The 19472-nt window shown below is 42.1% G+C and overlaps 2 gene segments (V, D, J or C); both read left to right on the top strand.

The window, feature by feature from the left end:
- The first annotated feature begins 575 nt into the window (after positions 1–575).
- Positions 576–1343, top strand: LOC140497751 (T cell receptor gamma variable 4-like). The segment is given in 2 exon segments: positions 576–834; positions 922–1343. Coding segments are annotated over 2 exon segments (453 nt in total).
- Positions 1344–2250: 907 nt separating this feature from the next.
- LOC140532312 (T cell receptor gamma variable 3-like) lies at positions 2251–7418 on the top strand. The segment is given in 2 exon segments: positions 2251–2260; positions 7087–7418. Coding segments are annotated over 2 exon segments (342 nt in total).
- The last annotated feature ends 12054 nt before the right edge of the window (positions 7419–19472 follow it).

Genomic DNA, 19472 nt, shown 5'->3' with positions numbered 1-19472 from the left:
TTTGGGTCTGCTAATGCAGACTTTCTACCAATAGCATGGGAGGTAGGGGAAGGGGTGCTAAAAGAGCTCAGGATCAATGAGTATGGATTCATGCGTTAATGTGGAATAGAAATATGGGTATTTTCCCAACCTGGTACCTAGTAGACAATAAATATTTGTTGAATTAAAACATTGTTCTAGGTACCAGAAATCCAAAGAAGAGGATGAAGCAGCCCACGCCCTTGAGAAGATGACCTTTTGCTGAGAGAATACAACATGTATAATAGAGGTTCCGTCCAAAAAACAGAACACAACCAAAATAATTGTCCTAATCTATGCATGTATGGTAACCCCCTGATCCAACTAGAACATGAGCTCTTTGAGGGCAAGGCCTATGTTATTTTGATTTTTGTGCCTAGCAGAGTGCCTGTACATGGTACACTTCTAATAAATGGTTGTCAGTTGATTGATTTGGATCTCCACTCCCCAAAGACGGCTGCTCCTTGAGGGCAGGGTTTGTCTCACTTGCTGTTTCTTATATCCCCATAATGAGAAGGCATCTGGATCTTTGCTCTGGGATGCTGAGAGATTGGAGGGACAGTGAGTCTCCCCACCAAGGCAGCACCTGCCACCAACTCTCACTGTGGTCTCTCTGAAGATTCCCCACTGTCACACACAAGCACCTCCCTCGGTCACACTCTAGAAAAAGTGAACTCCAGAACCACAGCAGGAGCTCCACACTCCTACCTCCTCCAGGGCTTTCCTCTCATTCCTTCTGGTCCCAAGGCTCCAGTCCAAGAGGCTCAGAGATGTCCGGGTACCTCGCTCTCCTCTTAGTTGCTGCTCTGCTTCCTGGTAAGTTTGCCCTATGCTTTGGGAAGTCTGGGAAGCACTGTCCTTGGTTTCTGGCTTGTCACCCACTTCTTTCTGCCCTCCTTGCAGCTGGCCAGATGGCCATCGTCCTGGAGCAGAAGGTTATCTCCATGACCCGAAATGTAGGAGCGTCTGCAACCTTGACCTGTGAGATTTTCAGCCCGAAGTTTGACAATATCCACTGGTACCGCTACCAGGAGGGGAGGGCTCCAGAACGCCTGCTACGCTATTCCATGAGCAAATCTGAGTCAGTACTGGACCCGGGAGTCAGCCCCGAAAAAATCAGGGCTTATAAGGGGAAGGACAACAGTTGCAGATTAATATTGAGTAACCTACAATTGAGTGACTCAGGCATGTATCACTGTGCCATCTGGGACGGACCACAGCGGAACAGGCTGCCCCAGCTCCTGTGTAAAACATGCCACCTGGAGCAGCTGAGGTCTCCATCCAGGAACCCAAGCCCTACTTCAGGATAGACTGAATACTTACTGAGGCTTCACTTGGACTACAGTAACCCTAATGCCAGGAACTTTGGTCAAGATGTTTGAGAACACAAATCTTCCAGAGCTCAGTAGAACTGCGCTTATTTCTCTGCCTAGAACAGACACAGCACTGGCTCTGAATTCAGAGCATTTGGATTCAAATGTAGTCTCTAATGCTTACTACTTGTGTAAGAAGAACAGTCAGTTGGTACAGTGGATAGAGTGCTGGGCCTGGAGTTAGGAAGACCTGAATTCAAATCTGTCCTCAGATCCTTACTAGCTACATGATCCTGGGAAAGTCACTTAACCTGTGTCAGCCTCAGTTTTTGCAAAATGGGGATAATAATAGCACCTCCCTCTCAAGTTGTTGTGAGGATCAAATGTGATAGTAATTGCAAAGTGCTGACCATGGTACCTGGCACATAGTAGGCAGTATGTAAATATTAATCATTAATCATCACCTAACCTCCTTGGAATTCTGTTTCCTCATCTGCAAAATGAAGAGATTGTACTAGAAGCCTTTGAGGCTTTCTCTAGCTCTAGATCCTATGACTCACATGTGTAAAGGGAGGTTGAAACTAGAAAAAATAATGTTATCAAATTTTATATAATGCTTCCAATATATTATCTTATATCCCCATCTTATACCCCTGGGAAGTTTATGCTATAATCAACCCCATTCTGAACAGACATAAGTTAAGTGACTCGCCCAGAGTCACAGAACTAGTTAGTATCTGAGGCAGAATTTGAACTCAGGTCTTCCTGACTTAAAGTCTACCTATCCCAGATGACTTCTGGGGTTCTTTCCAGCTCTAAGACTCAGATCCTGTGATCTTAAACTTCTGCAAAGAGAGGCTAGGGAGGGGCTACTATTTTAGATGTCTTTTTCTATGTTGTCTCTCCCCAGTTAGAGCCAATGCTCAAAGGTGAGTTGCTTGTCACCCACAGCAAGAGACATTGCTTGACTCTGTCAAGTGTTATATGGACACTGGAAGGTCAGGATGTAATTCATTTCTGCAGAGGCCCCTTTTCTCTCATTTTCCCACTAAGTGTTTTTAAAGCCTAGGTCACATGCCACCTCTTCCATTATGTCTTCTTGATCACTTCTGTAAGTAATGATCTTGCCCTTGAACCTCATGTGGCATGCTGCTCTGCACATCCCAAATTCATTTGGCACATAATGTGATAAGTTACAGTTATCTATACTCAGTCTTATAGAAGACTATATGTCTATGTGTTCCTGGAGACTACACCTACACCTCTCAGAATGAGGTGTTAATACACTTTCCCATTATTTGGGTCCAAATCCACTTAACAACAGGGCTTCTGATCCCCTACCAAAGTGTTTACCTTTATTAGTCAGCCAGGGGACAAAATAAGTTCAAAGAAAAGGACCTTTAATGAAATATCATAAGGAAATTGCAATAAAACAGTTCTTGCCAAAATACTCTTGGGCTCTATCTATGTCACAAATGCATATATTGTTAGTGGGAATAGAGAAGACACATATGGAACATAGGTGACCCCAGAAAACATGTGGAGGGTCATGCTGTGCCAGGGCACAGTCTTGGAATCCCATGCCTCCAAGGGTACAAAGTCATTGTTATCTTCTGATGATTTCATCACATGGCTCCCACTGGATTTGTTTCCTGCTGGTCTCTACAAGACCCATTGTCTTCACCAGATGCAATTCCACTGAATGTGTCATCCCTAATAGAAGCATGCTACATCCTCCTCATGGGAAGAGTGAACTCCTCCACACTCTTATAGTTTAAAGTACTGAAGCTTTCCATAACACCCCACCCCCAACAGACTCTCCAGAGAGCTAAGAGAGTCATCCTTGTACTTCAAGGCCTTCAAGAAGAACAGACTTGCATGACAGGAATCACCTTCTCAGTATATCCATAGAGTTGTATAACAACAGGCAGTTAAAATACTTTTCATCACCACACATCATGAAGCCCTGAGTCATCATGGCTAACAAGAAGTCAGAGGATATCTACGACTGCTCTAAGTTTCAGGAAGACCTTCTGACTCATGCAGCTGGAAAGCAGACCCAGCCCAAGATTCTTGTCACCTACCTGACCATGTTTTAAGGCTGAGGAAAGTGTGTGTGATGAGAGGCACTACAGCTGTCCTTCAAAAAGTGGCCTCTAAAACTGAATAAAAAAAGTGGTCTATGAATAAATGAATTTATGAATAAAAAAATTCATTTATGAAGTTTTCTATGCGTCAGGCACTGTGCCAAGCATGGGGAAATAAATATAAAAATCATAATAGCCCCTACTTTTGAGCTCATGGACCTGGCATTCTAATAGGAGAAGGTAACACATAAGGAAGTATAAACAAGGAGGGGTGGTTTTCATGAGGAACCACGGAGATGGTGAGACGGGTCATAGGACAACCGACTGGCATGAACTTTCTAGGATTGTTAGTGCCTATTGGATTACTATTCAAGGGGATGTAAGTGGAGGGTGTGTGTGTGTGCGTGTGCGTGTGCGTGTGTGTGTGTGTGTGTGTATGTGTGTGAAACAGGGATGACAGCCAGTCATGAAAATGTCTATGGAGATACTGGACACACAGAGAAAGTATTTATTGCTCATTGTGCTAAGTGCCAGAGGAGACCGAAGGACACAGAGTCTATCCCTTCTTCCTGTCAGATCCTATTTCTCCCTCAATGCTGCACAAGTTCAAATGACCCTTCCTGGCTACCATATTAACTCATATTCAAGGGACTTTTGGATACTAAAAGTCCCAAACCATTTCCAGACAAACAGCTGTCTCTCACCACAGCTGTAATATGTGTGAAGTTGATTGTTTATACCCAAGTGTAATCATTTGTTTATCTCCATTCAGTTTCATTGTATTCAAGTCAGCTCAACATGTTAGCCTCACAAGAGGTTATTGACTCCTGATCCTGGACTCCAGTATTAGCTCTCCCTCCAGGTTCTGTGTATCATCTTCAAACTTAATCAGCATGTCATTTATGCCTTTATATGTCATTGATAAAAATATTAAACAGCACTAAGTCAAGCCCTGAGGAACTCCACTGATGATTTTCTTCCCAAGTACCACTGAATTGTTGTGACTACTCTTTGTGCTTGTGCTCAATCCATCTGTGTATATAGTACATCTGAATTTCAATAGACTAGCCCACAGCTCCCAGTGGTGCCCACAAAAATAGTATGAAATATTTTACCAAACAATTTCTGAAAATCTGGGTAATTCATAGCTCCAGAATGCCTCTGATCTATCCATTTAGTGAACTTGTTGAAAAAGGGAGATAAACTTCATTTGGCATGATCTGTTCTTGATGAGGATCAAGGTGGTGCATTGGATAGAGGGCTGGGTTTGGAGTCAAGCAAGATGACCTGAGTGTAAATCTTGCCTCTTTAATTTGCAAGCTATATGATGATAGGCATACGATTTAACTTCTTCCAGCACCAGTATCCTCATCTGAAAATGTGAGTAAGAGTGGCACCTGCCTCACTGGATCATTGTGAGTATCAGATGAGGTAACACACATAGATCTCCTTGGAGAGTTATAGAAACGCGATCTCTGGAACTGGCTGGCTTCTTTTAATGATTGCTTCCTTTCTTAGGTGTTGATTTCCCATAGCTTTAAAAAGACATTCTAGAATTTTATCAGTAATCAAAATAAAGAGCACTGGCCCATAATCTGACAATTACATTTGCTCTCCTCTGATTTGGTGAAACTTCTCTTATTCTCCATGATTTTTCAAAGCTCACTATCAGTGACCACTCCATCACTTCTGGCAGTGCTTTCAGAACCAGGGGTGGAGCTCCTCTAAGAGAGGTGACAGATTCATCAATAATAGCTGGTGTCCTTTTATTGCCTCCCTACTTCTTGATGGAAGCAATTCCCTACTATCCCTTTGTGTTCTCTCCTTTTCTACTCAAAGTTCATTTTCACTGATGGAGAAAACACAAAGAAAATAACAGTTGTACAACTCTGCCTTTGGCTTCATTAGCTAATGTCCTACAAGTCACTCTAAACAGGAGTTCTTATTTCTCCTTGATCATTCTCTTTTTCCCTGGTATAGTTTTTTTTGAAAAATTGATTTGTAATCCTTATCTTCCTTTCCTCAACATCCTTGCCCCATTCTAAGTTTTTGTAGCTCAAAGTGTTTTCTAGAAGATCATGATACATTTCTTTCATTAATTTTTCATTATCTACACTTGCTTTTGTCTTGAGCATGTCTTTTAAAAATCTAAATTGGTTCGTGAGTTCTCTGGGTATCCACATTGGTCTCTTTCAACAACATTTTACCTCCTCATTGGAATTTTTTCAAACTGTGACTTCAAATCTTCTCTCTAGGGAGTTTCCTATTTCTCTCACATGACCATCCCAGGAGAATTCTGGGATCTGGTACCTTTCTGTGTATTTTTTGAGTCTTTGAAGTCTTCTTTCCCAATATCTAGGGCACACAACAGATTATGCCCAGTTCTCCCTTTTTCTATATCACAAACTCTAAGATGGAGTGATCACTTGCTATTACTTTCACCCCCTAAACCATTTTAGCAGCAATAACAATAAACAATGACATAAAAATACCATCATTTATGAAGAGTTCACTCTGAGCAAGGCAGTGAGCTAAGCACAGAAGATATGGAGACATAGTAGAGATGTTTGCTAAGTGTGCTTTAGCCACAATCCAGTCTGACCCTTAGAAAACTGATCTGTGTGGTAGGCACTGTTGGCATTATTATCCCTGCTTCACAGATGAGAATACTCAGAGGGTCCTCTGGGACCTTGGTAAAGTCTCCTCACATCCCTCAAACTGGAGAACCCTGATGAGAGTCACTTCTACACTCTTAAGTTTTGAAGGGATGTTGTAGATGCAGGTTTCACATGAGGGGCTTTGAATGGGGGCAGACATTGGCCTGAATGGTCAGTAGTGTTCTGTTGTTGACTCACTGTGCGACATAAGACATATCCATGTGTCTCATTTCCTGGGTCTGTAAAATGAGAGGTTGGATTCAATAATGCCTAGGGTCCCTTCTAACTCTAACATTATAGTACCTCAGATGCCTTCAGAAGACTATGAGCAAACCCAGTACTGCTCAATAATGGATAAATTGAAAAGGGCAAATTATGGTGCCTAGTACGTAGTTAGGTGCTTACAAAGGGCGATGAGTTTAGTATGTATGGAGAAAATAGGAATGAGAAGGTTTGGGGATCATAAAGCCTGGGATGAATATGCACTAAATAAAAGTAGACAGAAGCTGGATTCTTTTGTTATTTAATGGATGTCCATTCTATTTCAACTCACCTTGGAAACCTGATCCACTGTTAGTTCCCTTACTGGATAGCAGACTGGGGTTTTATCCTTTCCAACCACTGAGCCTCCTTGAGGCTTACCTCCCTTTGGTTTCTCTCTTTGATCTCTTCTGCTGACACTTGGCCTGTGTTCTGTGTGGGCTATTAGACCATAGCACCTACTCTCCCCACCCCCAACCAAGAAGGAAGTGCCTCAAGACCAGCATTGGGAGAGACCTTTCTACTGCTTGGTCCCAGCCTTCTGACTCCTCTCATCTAAATCTCCAGAACTGTAACCAAGAAGAAAGGTCTCTTGACAACTAGGAGCATGGGGAGAACATTTTTCTTGCTTTTGCTTTCCCTTCTTCCTAGTAAGTGTGTTGTGGTCATGGTGCCCTTGATACTGGGGGAGGGGCAGTATCCAAGGCTCCTTCATCTTCTTCTCTCCTGATGCTTTTGTTCTCATTACAGCTCATCTATCCAGTGCTCACCTGGAGCAGGAGACCTCTGTCGTGGGCATTCAGGGAGGCTCTGTCATCCTCACCTGTAGACTCTTTGGTTCAGTTTCCACTGTGGTGCACTGGTACAGGCTCCAGGATGGGAGGCCCCCAGAGCGCTTTCTCTACTTTTCATTGCAATTAGGCACATCGACGTTTGATAGGGGCTTTGATGAAAATAAATTCCGGGTCCATAAGGATGAATTTAATGAAGGGAGCAGCATCTTGCTAATCAAAAAGCTGGAAGTGAGTGACACTGGCATGTATTACTGTGCTGTCTGGGACAACCACAGTGCCCCAGAGTGAATGTCCTCTCCACATAAAAGGCCCTGCTGTCTTTAGCAGCTTGCAACAGCTGGTACTCAACATAGCAGATGAAGTTTCTTCTTCAAGCCTACCCTGTCCTTGCTCCCTTCAACTTGTGTAGGGACTCAGCTAATTTTCCCTCCCTTTCCAGCCCAACAGACCCCACCACCCTCCACTAAACACCTAGCCCAACCCTGAGAAAGTTAGCAGAGAACACATAAGTCCATCTAAAATTTCCTGGGGTCAACTGAGTTCCAATTCATAACCACACAATGTTCTTGCTTGGAAATCTCCCTTGGGCAAGTTTAAAGATCCTAATGTAATGAGAAGATTGGCCAATGAAGGGAGAATCTTTGGGAAAAGCTGAGATTCCTTCTCTCTACTGGGTAATACCAGCAATGTTGAGGTTCTGAACCAAGTTTGCATATAAAAAAAGATAGATGCATTCTTCCCTACGTTCTTTCATATGTTTACTTCCTGGCTAAGATGAACAACTACATTTCTCTTTCATTTGTTTGCTCCTCTTTATTCTCCCTGCCACCAGCAGAGGAGAGGTCCTCATTATCAATCTCTGGCCCCAGGGCAGGGTCTCCTAATTAATAGGTCTCCTGTCTCCACTGTTTCCTCCCCTTGACCCATCCTTCCTTCATTCCACTATCAGCTCACTTTTCCACGTGCATAGATCTGTTCATTTTCCTTCTCCACTCTTGTCCACAATGACTCCCTATTACCTATTGAACACCAATTGAACTCTTAAGTCTGGCATGCAAATCTCTGCACAACATCACACCATTCTCAAGCCTTACTTTATATTACTCCTTTCCATTTACCTACTGCCCCATTTTCTATCCTCCTAATGGATCCCACACTTTCCCACCTCCATGCTTTTGGTCATATTATGTCTGCAATGTCCTCCTTCCTCCTCCCCAATTCCTATCCTGAAGGTACTAGGGGGAGGGAAGGAGAGGTCTTTCAAGAATATTAAACAATCATCAGAACAGTCACAAAAACAATAATAACTAACATATATAACACATATGTTGTAACATATTAAGGTTTGCCAAGTACTCTACAAATATTATATCACTTTATCAACCCTGGAAGGTAGGTGCTAATATTATGCCCATTTTACAGATGAAGAAATTGAGGCAGACAGAGATTTTCTTGCTGAAAATCACACCACTAGAAGGTCATCCAAAGTTGGATTTGAACTCAGGTCTTGTTGACTTCAGTCTAGTGTTCTATCCCAGGGCCATACTTATGCTTTAGGAAGAACAATTTTGCCTCTAAGTGGAGAATGGACTTGAACGGGGAGAGGGTTGAGGCAGGGAGGACAAGTTGAAGCCTACTGCAGTAATGTAAGCCACAGAGGAGGAAAGCCTGCACCAGGGTGGCAGGGGGAGAGGGGTAGAGGAGACAAGGAGACATATATGGAGATAGAAACCACAGAGCTGGGACCAGATTGGCCATTAAGAATGATAGTGAGTGCTGTGTTAGGGATGACACAGAGGTTAGGAGCCTGGATACCTGGGACGGTGTCCAGGTCAATGTGCCCTCAGCAGGAAACTGGGAAGAGAGGGTCTGGGGGAAAGAGAATGACTCAAGTTTGGGTCACTATTAGTTTAAGATGTCTACAAGAAATCCATTCTGAGATGTAGTCAATGAGGATGTGTGTCTAGCTATCACTTTTTCTGGGCCTTTCTTTTCTTGACCCAGAATTGTCCCTCTTGGTCCACTCATTCTTCATCATTAGCTTGGTCAGAATGCTACTGCATGTCACAGGCCACTCTTGTGATGTCTCTTCTCATGTGACCACTGCTTTCATACCAGTTTCTTCTACCCCACCCAGTCCCAAGGAGAGCAATAAGATCATCCAACCATTTGTTTGCCGCTTTATCTCATTTTTCTCGCACAGGTCCAAATAGAAAAAGAAAAGCAAGCATTCCCTATCTCCATGTAGGGAAAGGGCAAGATGACATATATACACTGAGGAAGACCTATCTATACAGAGGCCAAGCAGAGGTCCAAAGCCAACTGGGACTCTCAGGTAATGTTTTTCGGGAACTAGGACCAAAAGGAAATAGTGAGAGTAATCCATTCTGTTCCAATTAAGCAAGCACTTATTAAGTATTTGTTGTGTGTTGGCCCTGAGAAAGGTACTTGGGAGACAAAGATAATCCTTTCCTTCAAGGGACTTATATGCTATGCAAAGGGAGAAGGAAGGAATGTGTAAGAAACATATGATCATTTGGGGAGAAGATACCATTAACACTCAGGGAGATGAGGAGGTGAGTGAAACCTTGAAGAATTCCAGGGTCTAAGAGATATAGGTGAAGAGGGTGAGAACTCTGGGCACAAGGGATGCAGAGGCCAAAGGCAGGAGAGGAGATGAAAGCTTTGTGGAACTGTAGCCAAAAGGTCAGCTTTGTGGAATCTAAAATGCATGAGGGCAAGTGATTGGCACTGAATTTGGGAGGGCAGCTTGGAGTCAGATCTTAAAATGCTTTAAATGACAAGCTGAGGAACTTACATCATTACAGAAGCAACAGAAAACCAGCTGAGATTCTTAATCAGACCAGAGCCCTAGACATGGAGACAGGAAGACTGAACTCCAAATCCTGCCTCACACACTTACCAGGTGGGTGACCCTGGACAAGTCACTTAACCTCTGTTTGTTCAGTTTCCTTATCTGTAAAATGGGGAATAATAGGAGCATCTACCTCCTCATCCTGGCTTGTTGTGAGAATGAAAGGAGACAAAATTGTTAAGTGCTTTCCAAACCTTAAAATGCCATGTAAATGCTAGCTAACATTGTTGTTAACATCGCGATACTGTTAACATTGTAACGCTGTTAACTTTGTTGTTAACATTGTAACACTGTTGCTAGCAACAACAGTAGCAATAACAGCACCAGCATCAGCAGTGGGGGGAGGAGGAGGAGGAGCAGCAGCAGCAGCAGTCGTTGTCATCATGGTGGAGCTAGTGGAGCTCAGTAAATGGAGTGCTAGGCCTGGAGTCAGGAAGACTCATCTTCCTGAGCTCAAATCTGGCCTCAGACACTTACTAGTGGTGTGACCCTGGGCAAGCTGTTTAACCCTGTTGGCCTCAGTTTCCCCATCTGTGAAAAGAACTGGAGAAGGTAATGGCAGATCACTCTAGTATCTTTGCCTAGAAGACCCAGAATGGGGCCATGGATTATTGGACTTGACTGAACAACAAGTTGTAGAAGTAGTAGTAGTAACAGTAGTAAAAATGTATAACAATTTCTCTCCTGATATATAAAAAAATTATTGAACTCCTACAAAACCTGGAAGCAATCACATGGCTTCTAATAGCTCGACACTGACCTTAGCACCAGAATCTCCTTTGGCTCCTGTGTCCACACTGACTTAGAAATCTAAAGCACAAAGGGGCATGGTTTGCGCATGTTCATATGGACAGCAAAGGGCAGAGCAAATCTCTGCACCCAGGTCCTCGATTTCAGATTCCTCTTACACTTTCCTCTGACATTGGCTTCCATCCTCACTTCTTTCCTTTTCAGGATTTCAATCAGTGTTCTTCCCCCAAGATGCTTTGGCTATGGTCCAGAGGACCAGGGCAGGCCCGTCTGTAGCTGAGCCCACACCCAGAGGCAGGTTTTTGCATTCCCCGTTCTTAGGATCTTCGGTTTGAACAACGACAGTAGCTAGGGTGTGTGCAAGGCTTGAAGGATTGCGAAGCCCTTCATGCAGATAAACTAAGCCTCCTAACAACCAGTGAGATGAGACAGATGCCATTGTTATTCCTGGTTTTACAGGGAAGGAAACTGAGGCTCATAAAAGTAGACTATCCTGTGTTCCCACAGCTCCTGAATATCAGAAGATCAGGATTTGATCTCTGATTCTCTCCTGGATGTATGTCTAGCACCCTTTGCATCATGACATCATTTAATCTGTGGACTCTGAAAACTTATTTCATACCAGAGCCTGGCTCATCTGGACAGTTAACCTTCTCATGCAGATGGAAGGTGAGGAAGATGGGCAAAGTCATGCCATAATAAAGAAGCCTGGAGAGTCAGAAATGGAGAAAGAAGAAGAAAAAACATGAGGGAAAGCTGAGCACCAGCCTACAGTGAGATGGCCTGCCTTGAGAGGTCAGTTCCTTCTACCTGAAGGTCTTCAAGCAGAGCCTGGTTAACCAAATTAGGGTATTTTAGAGTGGGGAATGCTTTGATTATGCATGTGGGACTGCAGGCTGCTGCAGACCCTTCCACCTCTGAAATTCTGTGGTTCTGTCTTCACATTGATCCTCATTAAATTTCATTTTGTTCAACTCAGATCAATATTTTTTTCTTGAGCTTAAACAAATTAATCAATCTATGTGAAACAAGAATTGCCTGTTTAAGGTAGCTGCAACTGCTTCCCATTCCTAATATATGCATGTACACACACACACACACACACACACACACATACCCCAAAGGGTTAAGTTGCAGTCTAAGCAATAGTGCTTCAGTCTACCACAGGTGGGCACCAGAGAGTCAGAACTATGTGGACTTGAACCATTTTGTCCCAAAGGTGGTCCCACTTGTGCAATTAATCTTGGAAAGCAGGTGGTGGAAGGCAGCGAGGGTGCTTCATACAAAGTGAGATCACAGTGGAGAAGCCTGGAGAGTCAGGAGCAGTGCAGGGAAGTCACAGCAAAGTCAGCATGAATCTGACCATTCAAAAAAACTGTTGAAATTTCTAGCAGTCAGCTTTAGAGTAGCTGGAGCTGGTGGAAATGGGGAAGGAAATACTAAATGGCAGACTGGAAGGATTCCTCAAGCCCATCTCTTAAAATCCTTCATTTCACTGCCAAGGACACAGAATAAGAGCGCAAGTGCTCATTTCTATCATGCCTTCCAGCTTCCAAAGCCTAAGTCCTTTCCTTGGTCACCTCTCCTCTTTACATGTGTCTGAAGCGAGGAAAGATCTCATGGGGGACCTCAGCGGCACTAGTGCAATGGCTCCCAATGGGTCTCCTTGCTTCCATGTCCTCTCTCTTTTCAATCCATCTTCCATACAAAACTAAAAACAATCTTCTTCAAGCCCACACCTCACTATGTCCTTCTCTCTCTCTAAGAACTTCCAGTGACTTCTTGGCTCTAGGATAAAATACAACCTCTTTAAAAGCTTGGTTTTTAAAGCCTTTCACAGACTGGTTCCATCCTGCTTTTCCAGAGATTTTCCATAACTCCCTTTTATGCAGTCCATGGTCCAGCCAAACTGGTCTCCTTGCTGCACACCAACCTAGTCATTGCATCTCCCACCTTTGTCTTTGTACAAACAGTGCCCCATGCCTATCATACCTTCCTCATGACTGCCTTAGTAACCTTGCCTTCTCCACCAAAGCTTAGTTCTGAAGAAAACCTTTCCTTGATCTCCCTAATTGTCAGTGGTCTCTCAGTCCTTAAATTCCCCATATTTGCCTCTCTGTGCTTTCCCCTCAGAAAGATGGAAACTCCCTCAAAGTAGGGACTGTCTCTTTTTACCCTTTTACCTTCATGTGCCAAGTAGGGATTAGTCACCTAATAAATATCTGTTGAATCTCATCATCAGGTGTAAATGGTGGGAAACAAACCAAAAGAAAGAAAGAGTGGGAAGAGCACTAGGGCTGCTGTCAGAAGGCCTGAGTTCAAATCCCAGTGTTGGCATTCACTAAAGAGGCATCATGAGCACTGGCTTAGGAGTCAAAGGAACTGAATTCAAATCCTTCCTGGGATACTGAGGATTTATGGCAATGGGGATCCAATATTCCATTCATTTGGGCCTCCATTTCATAAATGTGTGTGTATTTGTTTGCATATATATATCTATTATATTGCATATGTATGTATATAAATTATATATGTTTGTATATCTATATAGATATGTGTATATATGCATCTAAATATACACACATGTTTATATACATGTGTGTGTATGTATGTACTCTCTGGCCTTTGAGGTCCCTTCTAGTTCTAAATTTCTCATTCTAAAGTCGTTACTTTAATCCCTTTGACAAGTATTCATTAATTGCCTACTATGTTTAAAACCTTCTGTGGCCTCAGTCATAGGCCAGACAAAGATGAAATACAGTGATCTTTAAGGAGCTCCCAATCTACTGGAGCTTAGGGGATATGACATGCACAAAAGTATAGGACAAGGAGATGGGGCAAAGAAGAACTCCAGAAAATATTCTCTAGAAAAAATTGAGGAGGCTGACCCTTCTTCTTGGAATCTCTGTGTCCATCTTCGATATTCTGGGATTCTGTGACATGACTGTTGCAGTTGATGGCCAGTCCCACTGAAGCAAATGGTCCAAGGTAGCCAAGAGCATTGTCCTTCCTCACTTTTTTTCTTTCCTTCTTAAAGCTCATAAAGCTACAACAGAAAAGCTGACAACTTGGGTTTGAGATTTAAATCTGTTGCTACTATACAACATGATCTTAAGAAAGTCCCTGAACCTCTCCAATGCTCAGTTTTCTAATCTGTGAAGTGGTTACAAGGGATGATTTAAAATTCAAATGAAATATACGTGAAAGTCCTAGAACAAGGTTGGCTATCATCAGATCATCATCTTCATCTTGTCCACCCATTGCCACTACCTAACTGGATGACCTCCCTACTGTGTGACCCTGGGAAAGTTACCACATGCTTAGGCCTCAGTTTTCTCCTCTGTAAAAGAAGAGGGTTGGATTAAATGGCATCTGATCCTCTGATGTTTAAACCTTATCATCCAAGAGATACGACTATTTTTTTCCTTCAGGGGTAAAACTCAGTCCATAACAGTTTAGCCCCAAATGGCCCCTGACACTAACTTCCGTTCATTATCAGAATCAGGACCTACAATTTCACCCAATAGCAAAAAGTGCTCCATTGAGACTGATGAGCTCTTCATGGTGCTGGAATTGCTACCTTTAACAACCCAGCCTCACTTTTTTGTAAGTAGCAGCTGCTCATTCCATTTGCTTAGCAATATGGTCTATGCAGAATGATGGAGCAAGACAATTAATTCTCAAGCCCCCACCACCTCCCCGTTTTCCCCACACACACATGCACGTACTCACCTCTCCTATACAGTTCACCAAAATGCAAATGTAACTACATTTCTTACTTTGGGCCTGTAGATGCAGCCTAAGACTAGGGAAACCCACCAGTATGTGAAGATATCTTATTATGAAGGAATACTCACAGAAATCCATACCTATCTCATTTTAGCCTCTAGACTTTTTCCTGTTTTTTCACAACTTATAAAAGGAATTGTAACATATTATAGAAGCCACATGCAAAATCAATGTGTATGTGTTCACACAAGAAACTTGTAGAATTCTGCCTGCTTAGGAGTTGCTAAAACTTTCTATATATTGCTAAGAAAGTCCCAAAGCAAGAGACAGAAAGAGAAATCCCATGTAAAGTTATGGCAGATACTATGAAATATCTAGAAGTCTACTTACCAAAGCAAACCCAGGGACTATATGAACACAATCAAAAAACAATTTTCCCACAAATAAAGTCAAATCGAAGTAAGTGGAAAAACATCAGTTGTTCATGGATAGGCTGAGCTAATCCAATAAAAACGACAATTCTACCTAAATTTATTTATTTATGCATTGCCCTCCCAATCAATTTGCCAAAAAATTATGTTCTAGAGGTAGAAAAAAATATCAAAATTCTTCTGGAAGCACAAAAGTTCCAGAATATCAAGATCAATGAAAAGAAATGCTAGAGAAGTTGATCTTGCCCTACCAGATCTCAAATTGTATTATAAAGTAGCGATCATCAAAACCACTTGATACTGGCTAAGAAATAGCCCTCCATTTCCACTGGTAGACCAATGGAATAGATTAGGTACTCAAGACACTTAGTCAATGAATATAGGAATATACTGTTTGATAAACCCAAGGACTCCAGCTTCCGGGATAAGAACTCACTGTTTGACAAAAATTGCTGGGAAAACTGGATGACACTGTGGTGGAAAATGGACATAGACCAGTGCCTGACACTGTACACAAGAATAAAGTCCAAATGGATACAAGATCTAGGAATAAAGATTGATACCATAAACAAGTTCGGGGAGCAAGAAATAGTGTATTTGTCAGATTTATGGAGAATGGAGAAATTTTTGACCTAACAAGAGAAAGAGAACATTACGAAGTGCAAAATGGACAATTGTGATTCCATTAAATTGAAAAATTTTTACAAAAACAAACCCATTGCAACCAAGATTAGAAGGGAAGCAGAACACTGGGAAAGAATTTTTGCAGCTGGTGTGCGTAATAAAGGCCTCATTTCAAAAATATATAGAGAACTGAGTCAAATGCACAAGAATACAAGTCATTCTCCAAATGATAAGTGGTCAAAGGATGTGAACAGGCAGTTTTCAGAAGAAGAAATTAAAGCTATCTATAATCATGTGAAAAAATGCTCTAAATCACTTGATTAGAGAGATGCAAATCAAAACAACTCTGAGGTGCCACATCACACCTATCAGATTGGCTAATATGACAAAACAGAAAGATGATAAATGTTGGAGAAGATATGAGAAAGTTGGAATGCTAATTCATTGTTGGTGGAGCTGTGAGCTGATCCAACCATTCTGGAGAGCAATTTGGAACTATGCCCAAAGGGTTACAAAAATGTGCACACCCTTTGACCCAGCAATATCACTTCTAGGACTGCATCCCAAAAAGATCACAAAAATGGGAAAAGGTCCCACATGTACAAAAATATTTATAGCAGCTCTCTTTGTGGTGGCCAAGAAGTGGAAATCAAAGGATGCCCATCAATTGGGGAGTGACTAAACAAATGTGAATGTAATGGAATACTATTGTGCCATAAGAAATGATGAACAGGGAGACTTCAGAGAGGCCTGGAAGGACTTATATGAACTGATGCTGAGCGAAAGGAGCAGAACCAGGAGAACATTCTACACAGTAACAGTCACATTGTGTAAGGACTATTTCTGATTGATTTAGCCCTTCACAGCAATGCAAAGACCTAAAATATTCCCAAAGGACTCTTGAGGCAAAATGCCTGCCACATCCAGAGAAAAAACTATGGGATCAGAGAATGAAGCAGAATATTTTCTCTTGTGTTATGTTATGTTTCATTTTGGATTGTTTTTCTCATGGTTTCTCCCATTCATTTTAAATCTTCTATGCAACATGACTAATGTGAAGATATATTTAATAAGAATGTATGAGTAGAATCCATGTAAAATTGCATACCATTTTGGGGAGGGAGGAGGGATGAAGCGGGAGAAAATCTAAGGCTTATGAAAGTGATTGAAGAAAACTGAAAACAAATAAATTAATTTTTAAAAAGAGTTCCTAGAACTGATGAAAGGTCAAACAAATAAATGGACAAATGAATAAACAAATGGAGAGAGGAAAAGAGAGAGAGTCTAAAATGACAGAATGAACTGGGAAGTCATCTTTTTTGACCTCCCTCATTTTACTAATGAGGAAGTTAATAGGAGTCCAAGTATGCATTTCGAACATGTTATACAGGTTACAGAACCTTCCGAAACCCTCATTCCCTTCCCCAGTCACTTCTCTGCGAGATGGGATCTCTACTCTGGTGTGTTGGCATATGTTTAACAATCAGATCTCAAAAAAAGCATACACAGAACATTTTAAGTTTAATTCATATTATTAACATCTACTTCATCACGTTCTCAAGATTAGGCAAAGACCAATGCAATAACTCAAGCCCTGATTTGTAGCATTTGCCTGGAGGAGTAAGTATTCACACTGAAAATTTAGATCTGTTCTGGTGAGCCAGGAAACAGCTGGCCACAGCACACTACTCTCCCTACTCATTTCATATGTGATTTCTTAGGGAGTAAGGACTGTTTCATTTGTGTATATTTGTATACCCAGGCAGCACTAAGCAGAGTACTTGGCACATAGAAAGCATTCGTTCATTTATTCCTTTCATTTCTATTCATTTTTTCCTCCCTGAATACCTTCCTGCAACTTTGGGAGAACAAATATTATTGTCCCCATTTTGCAGACAAAATAAGGGGAATCCAGACAGGGTGAAAATTTCAAGATGATAGAAAACAGGGATAAACTAACCCAATTGAATTAAATTCTAAAATCATTTAAGTCTTTCATGCATGCAGACGGACACCCGATACAAAACCAACTTGTACAACTTGCTGCCTGATCATGAAAATCATCCTAATGTATCCAAGGATTCTGGAAAATGCTATATGATCTCCACTCAGGATGAGCACTAAATTTGTAGAAGAGTGACATCCTCACATTATCCTCAGTGCATGTAATATTTGCCTTTTGTTGGGCACTGAGGATCCTGCATGGCCATACCAGTTACTGGTGATGAATAGACTTCTGGCTAGGTCCTCCTCCAACCATGCTGAGATACCATAATGCCATCTTTGAACTTCTCCTAGCACTGGATGTAGCTCTCTGCTCCTCAATCAAGTCAGCGGCAATGTTTCCTCAAGCATGGACTGAGTCTGGGCTTGCTCTGCTCTCTCCTCTAATTTTAAAACAGCTACACTTCCCCCCTCCCCCCAATTTTCTCAGCTCTACTCTCTTTGATTCTCCCTCTTACTTCTCAGTTGAAGAAGCATCAATAACATCAAAATTAACATAACAACACTACTACGCCTGTGCCTGCCCTCTTTTACCTGTGCAACCCAGAAAACCATGCAGATACTCCATGCCCCATCTGTCTTCTCGCTTCTGTTCCATCTTGTCATGCAATGCCGTCTCCAGGAAGTCAGATAACTGCTTGTTTGTCCCATGTGGGCTGTGCATCTCCTCCCGAGCTACCCAAGAGTTGGCCATCAAGGACCCTGACTGAGGGCACAGGAAGAAAAGAGCCTTTCCACCATAACCATAAACAATATCACAAAAGAAATGAGGCCACCTATCACAGCACTGTTGGGATCTCTATTTGTTGGCATAGCCAGAGGTTCTGTAAAAAATAAAACAGCATCAAAGAAAGAAGAAAAATGGTTCCTTCTTCCCCATATCATGATGCATTTTATCCACTCCATCCCAACACATTCTGAAGCTGTTTTCCAGCCTTAGCTGGCCTGCCACAAATAACCCTCTTCCATAGGGCTGGAAGCAGTCACATGACTTAACTGCTTCTCATTCCCCATCATCTGCTGAAGGAGGACCATTTCTCATGTGGATTTGCTGGAAACAGCTGGATATTGTAGAAGACAGGCCACTAGACTTGGATGTGAATCCAGAAATCATCATGGGATCCTCTATTGGCTTGTAGGGTCACAAATCAAGACCTGGGAGGGTCTCCAGAACTCATCTAATCCATATCAAAGCTGGAGAAACCAAGGTCCTGATATGAGAGATGACCTACTTAGGGTCACACAGTTGTTAATTGGCAGAGCTAGAAGAAAGAATTCACGAGCCAAGTTCCTTTCCCCCTAGAGGAGAGCAGTAGGAGGGAAGCTCCAGGTACTTTAAGGGAAGGTCTACACTTGTATCTGCATCACCCCTTGGGACATGGACATTCAGCCTCCTCCTGTACTGGCAGCTGGCCCTGAGGGACAATTTTAGTGGGCATCTGCAACACTGGAAATTACCTTATGGGGCTGTTTGCCCCAAGTGATTCTCATCCCAGATCAAGCTATCATCCAAGTTGATAAAAGAAATCCCTCATCTGGCCTTAACTGCTTCCAGTTCGGTCAGAAAAGCAGCACCATCTTTCTTAGGTGTTCCTGCCTTCCCAAGCTGCCTCAAATGAAAAAGTGATAAACACAAGACAGTCTCCAGAGGAAGAAAACAGGGATGTGCTTGTTGAGGACAAGAAGGAGAGACACAGATCACACACCATCTTCTATATATTTACATTTATTCTTTTTTAAAGTTAATTTTTAATTCATGTAACATAAGTATTTCTATAACCTAGTATAATAAAAAGATAATTGCACATGAAACTGCAAATTTATTATGTCCCACTTGTTGTTCCTTTAAAATATATAATAAAGTTATCATGTAAATTTCTTTTTCCCCTCTTTTTTTCTTCCCTTCCCCAAATTATTCTATATGTGCTT

This window comes from Notamacropus eugenii, chromosome 3, assembly GCF_028372415.1.
Source record: "Notamacropus eugenii isolate mMacEug1 chromosome 3, mMacEug1.pri_v2, whole genome shotgun sequence".
NCBI lineage: Eukaryota > Metazoa > Chordata > Mammalia > Diprotodontia > Macropodidae > Notamacropus > Notamacropus eugenii.
The sequence above is the reverse complement of the archived record's forward strand: the minus strand, read 5'-3'. Positions and strand labels throughout refer to the sequence as shown.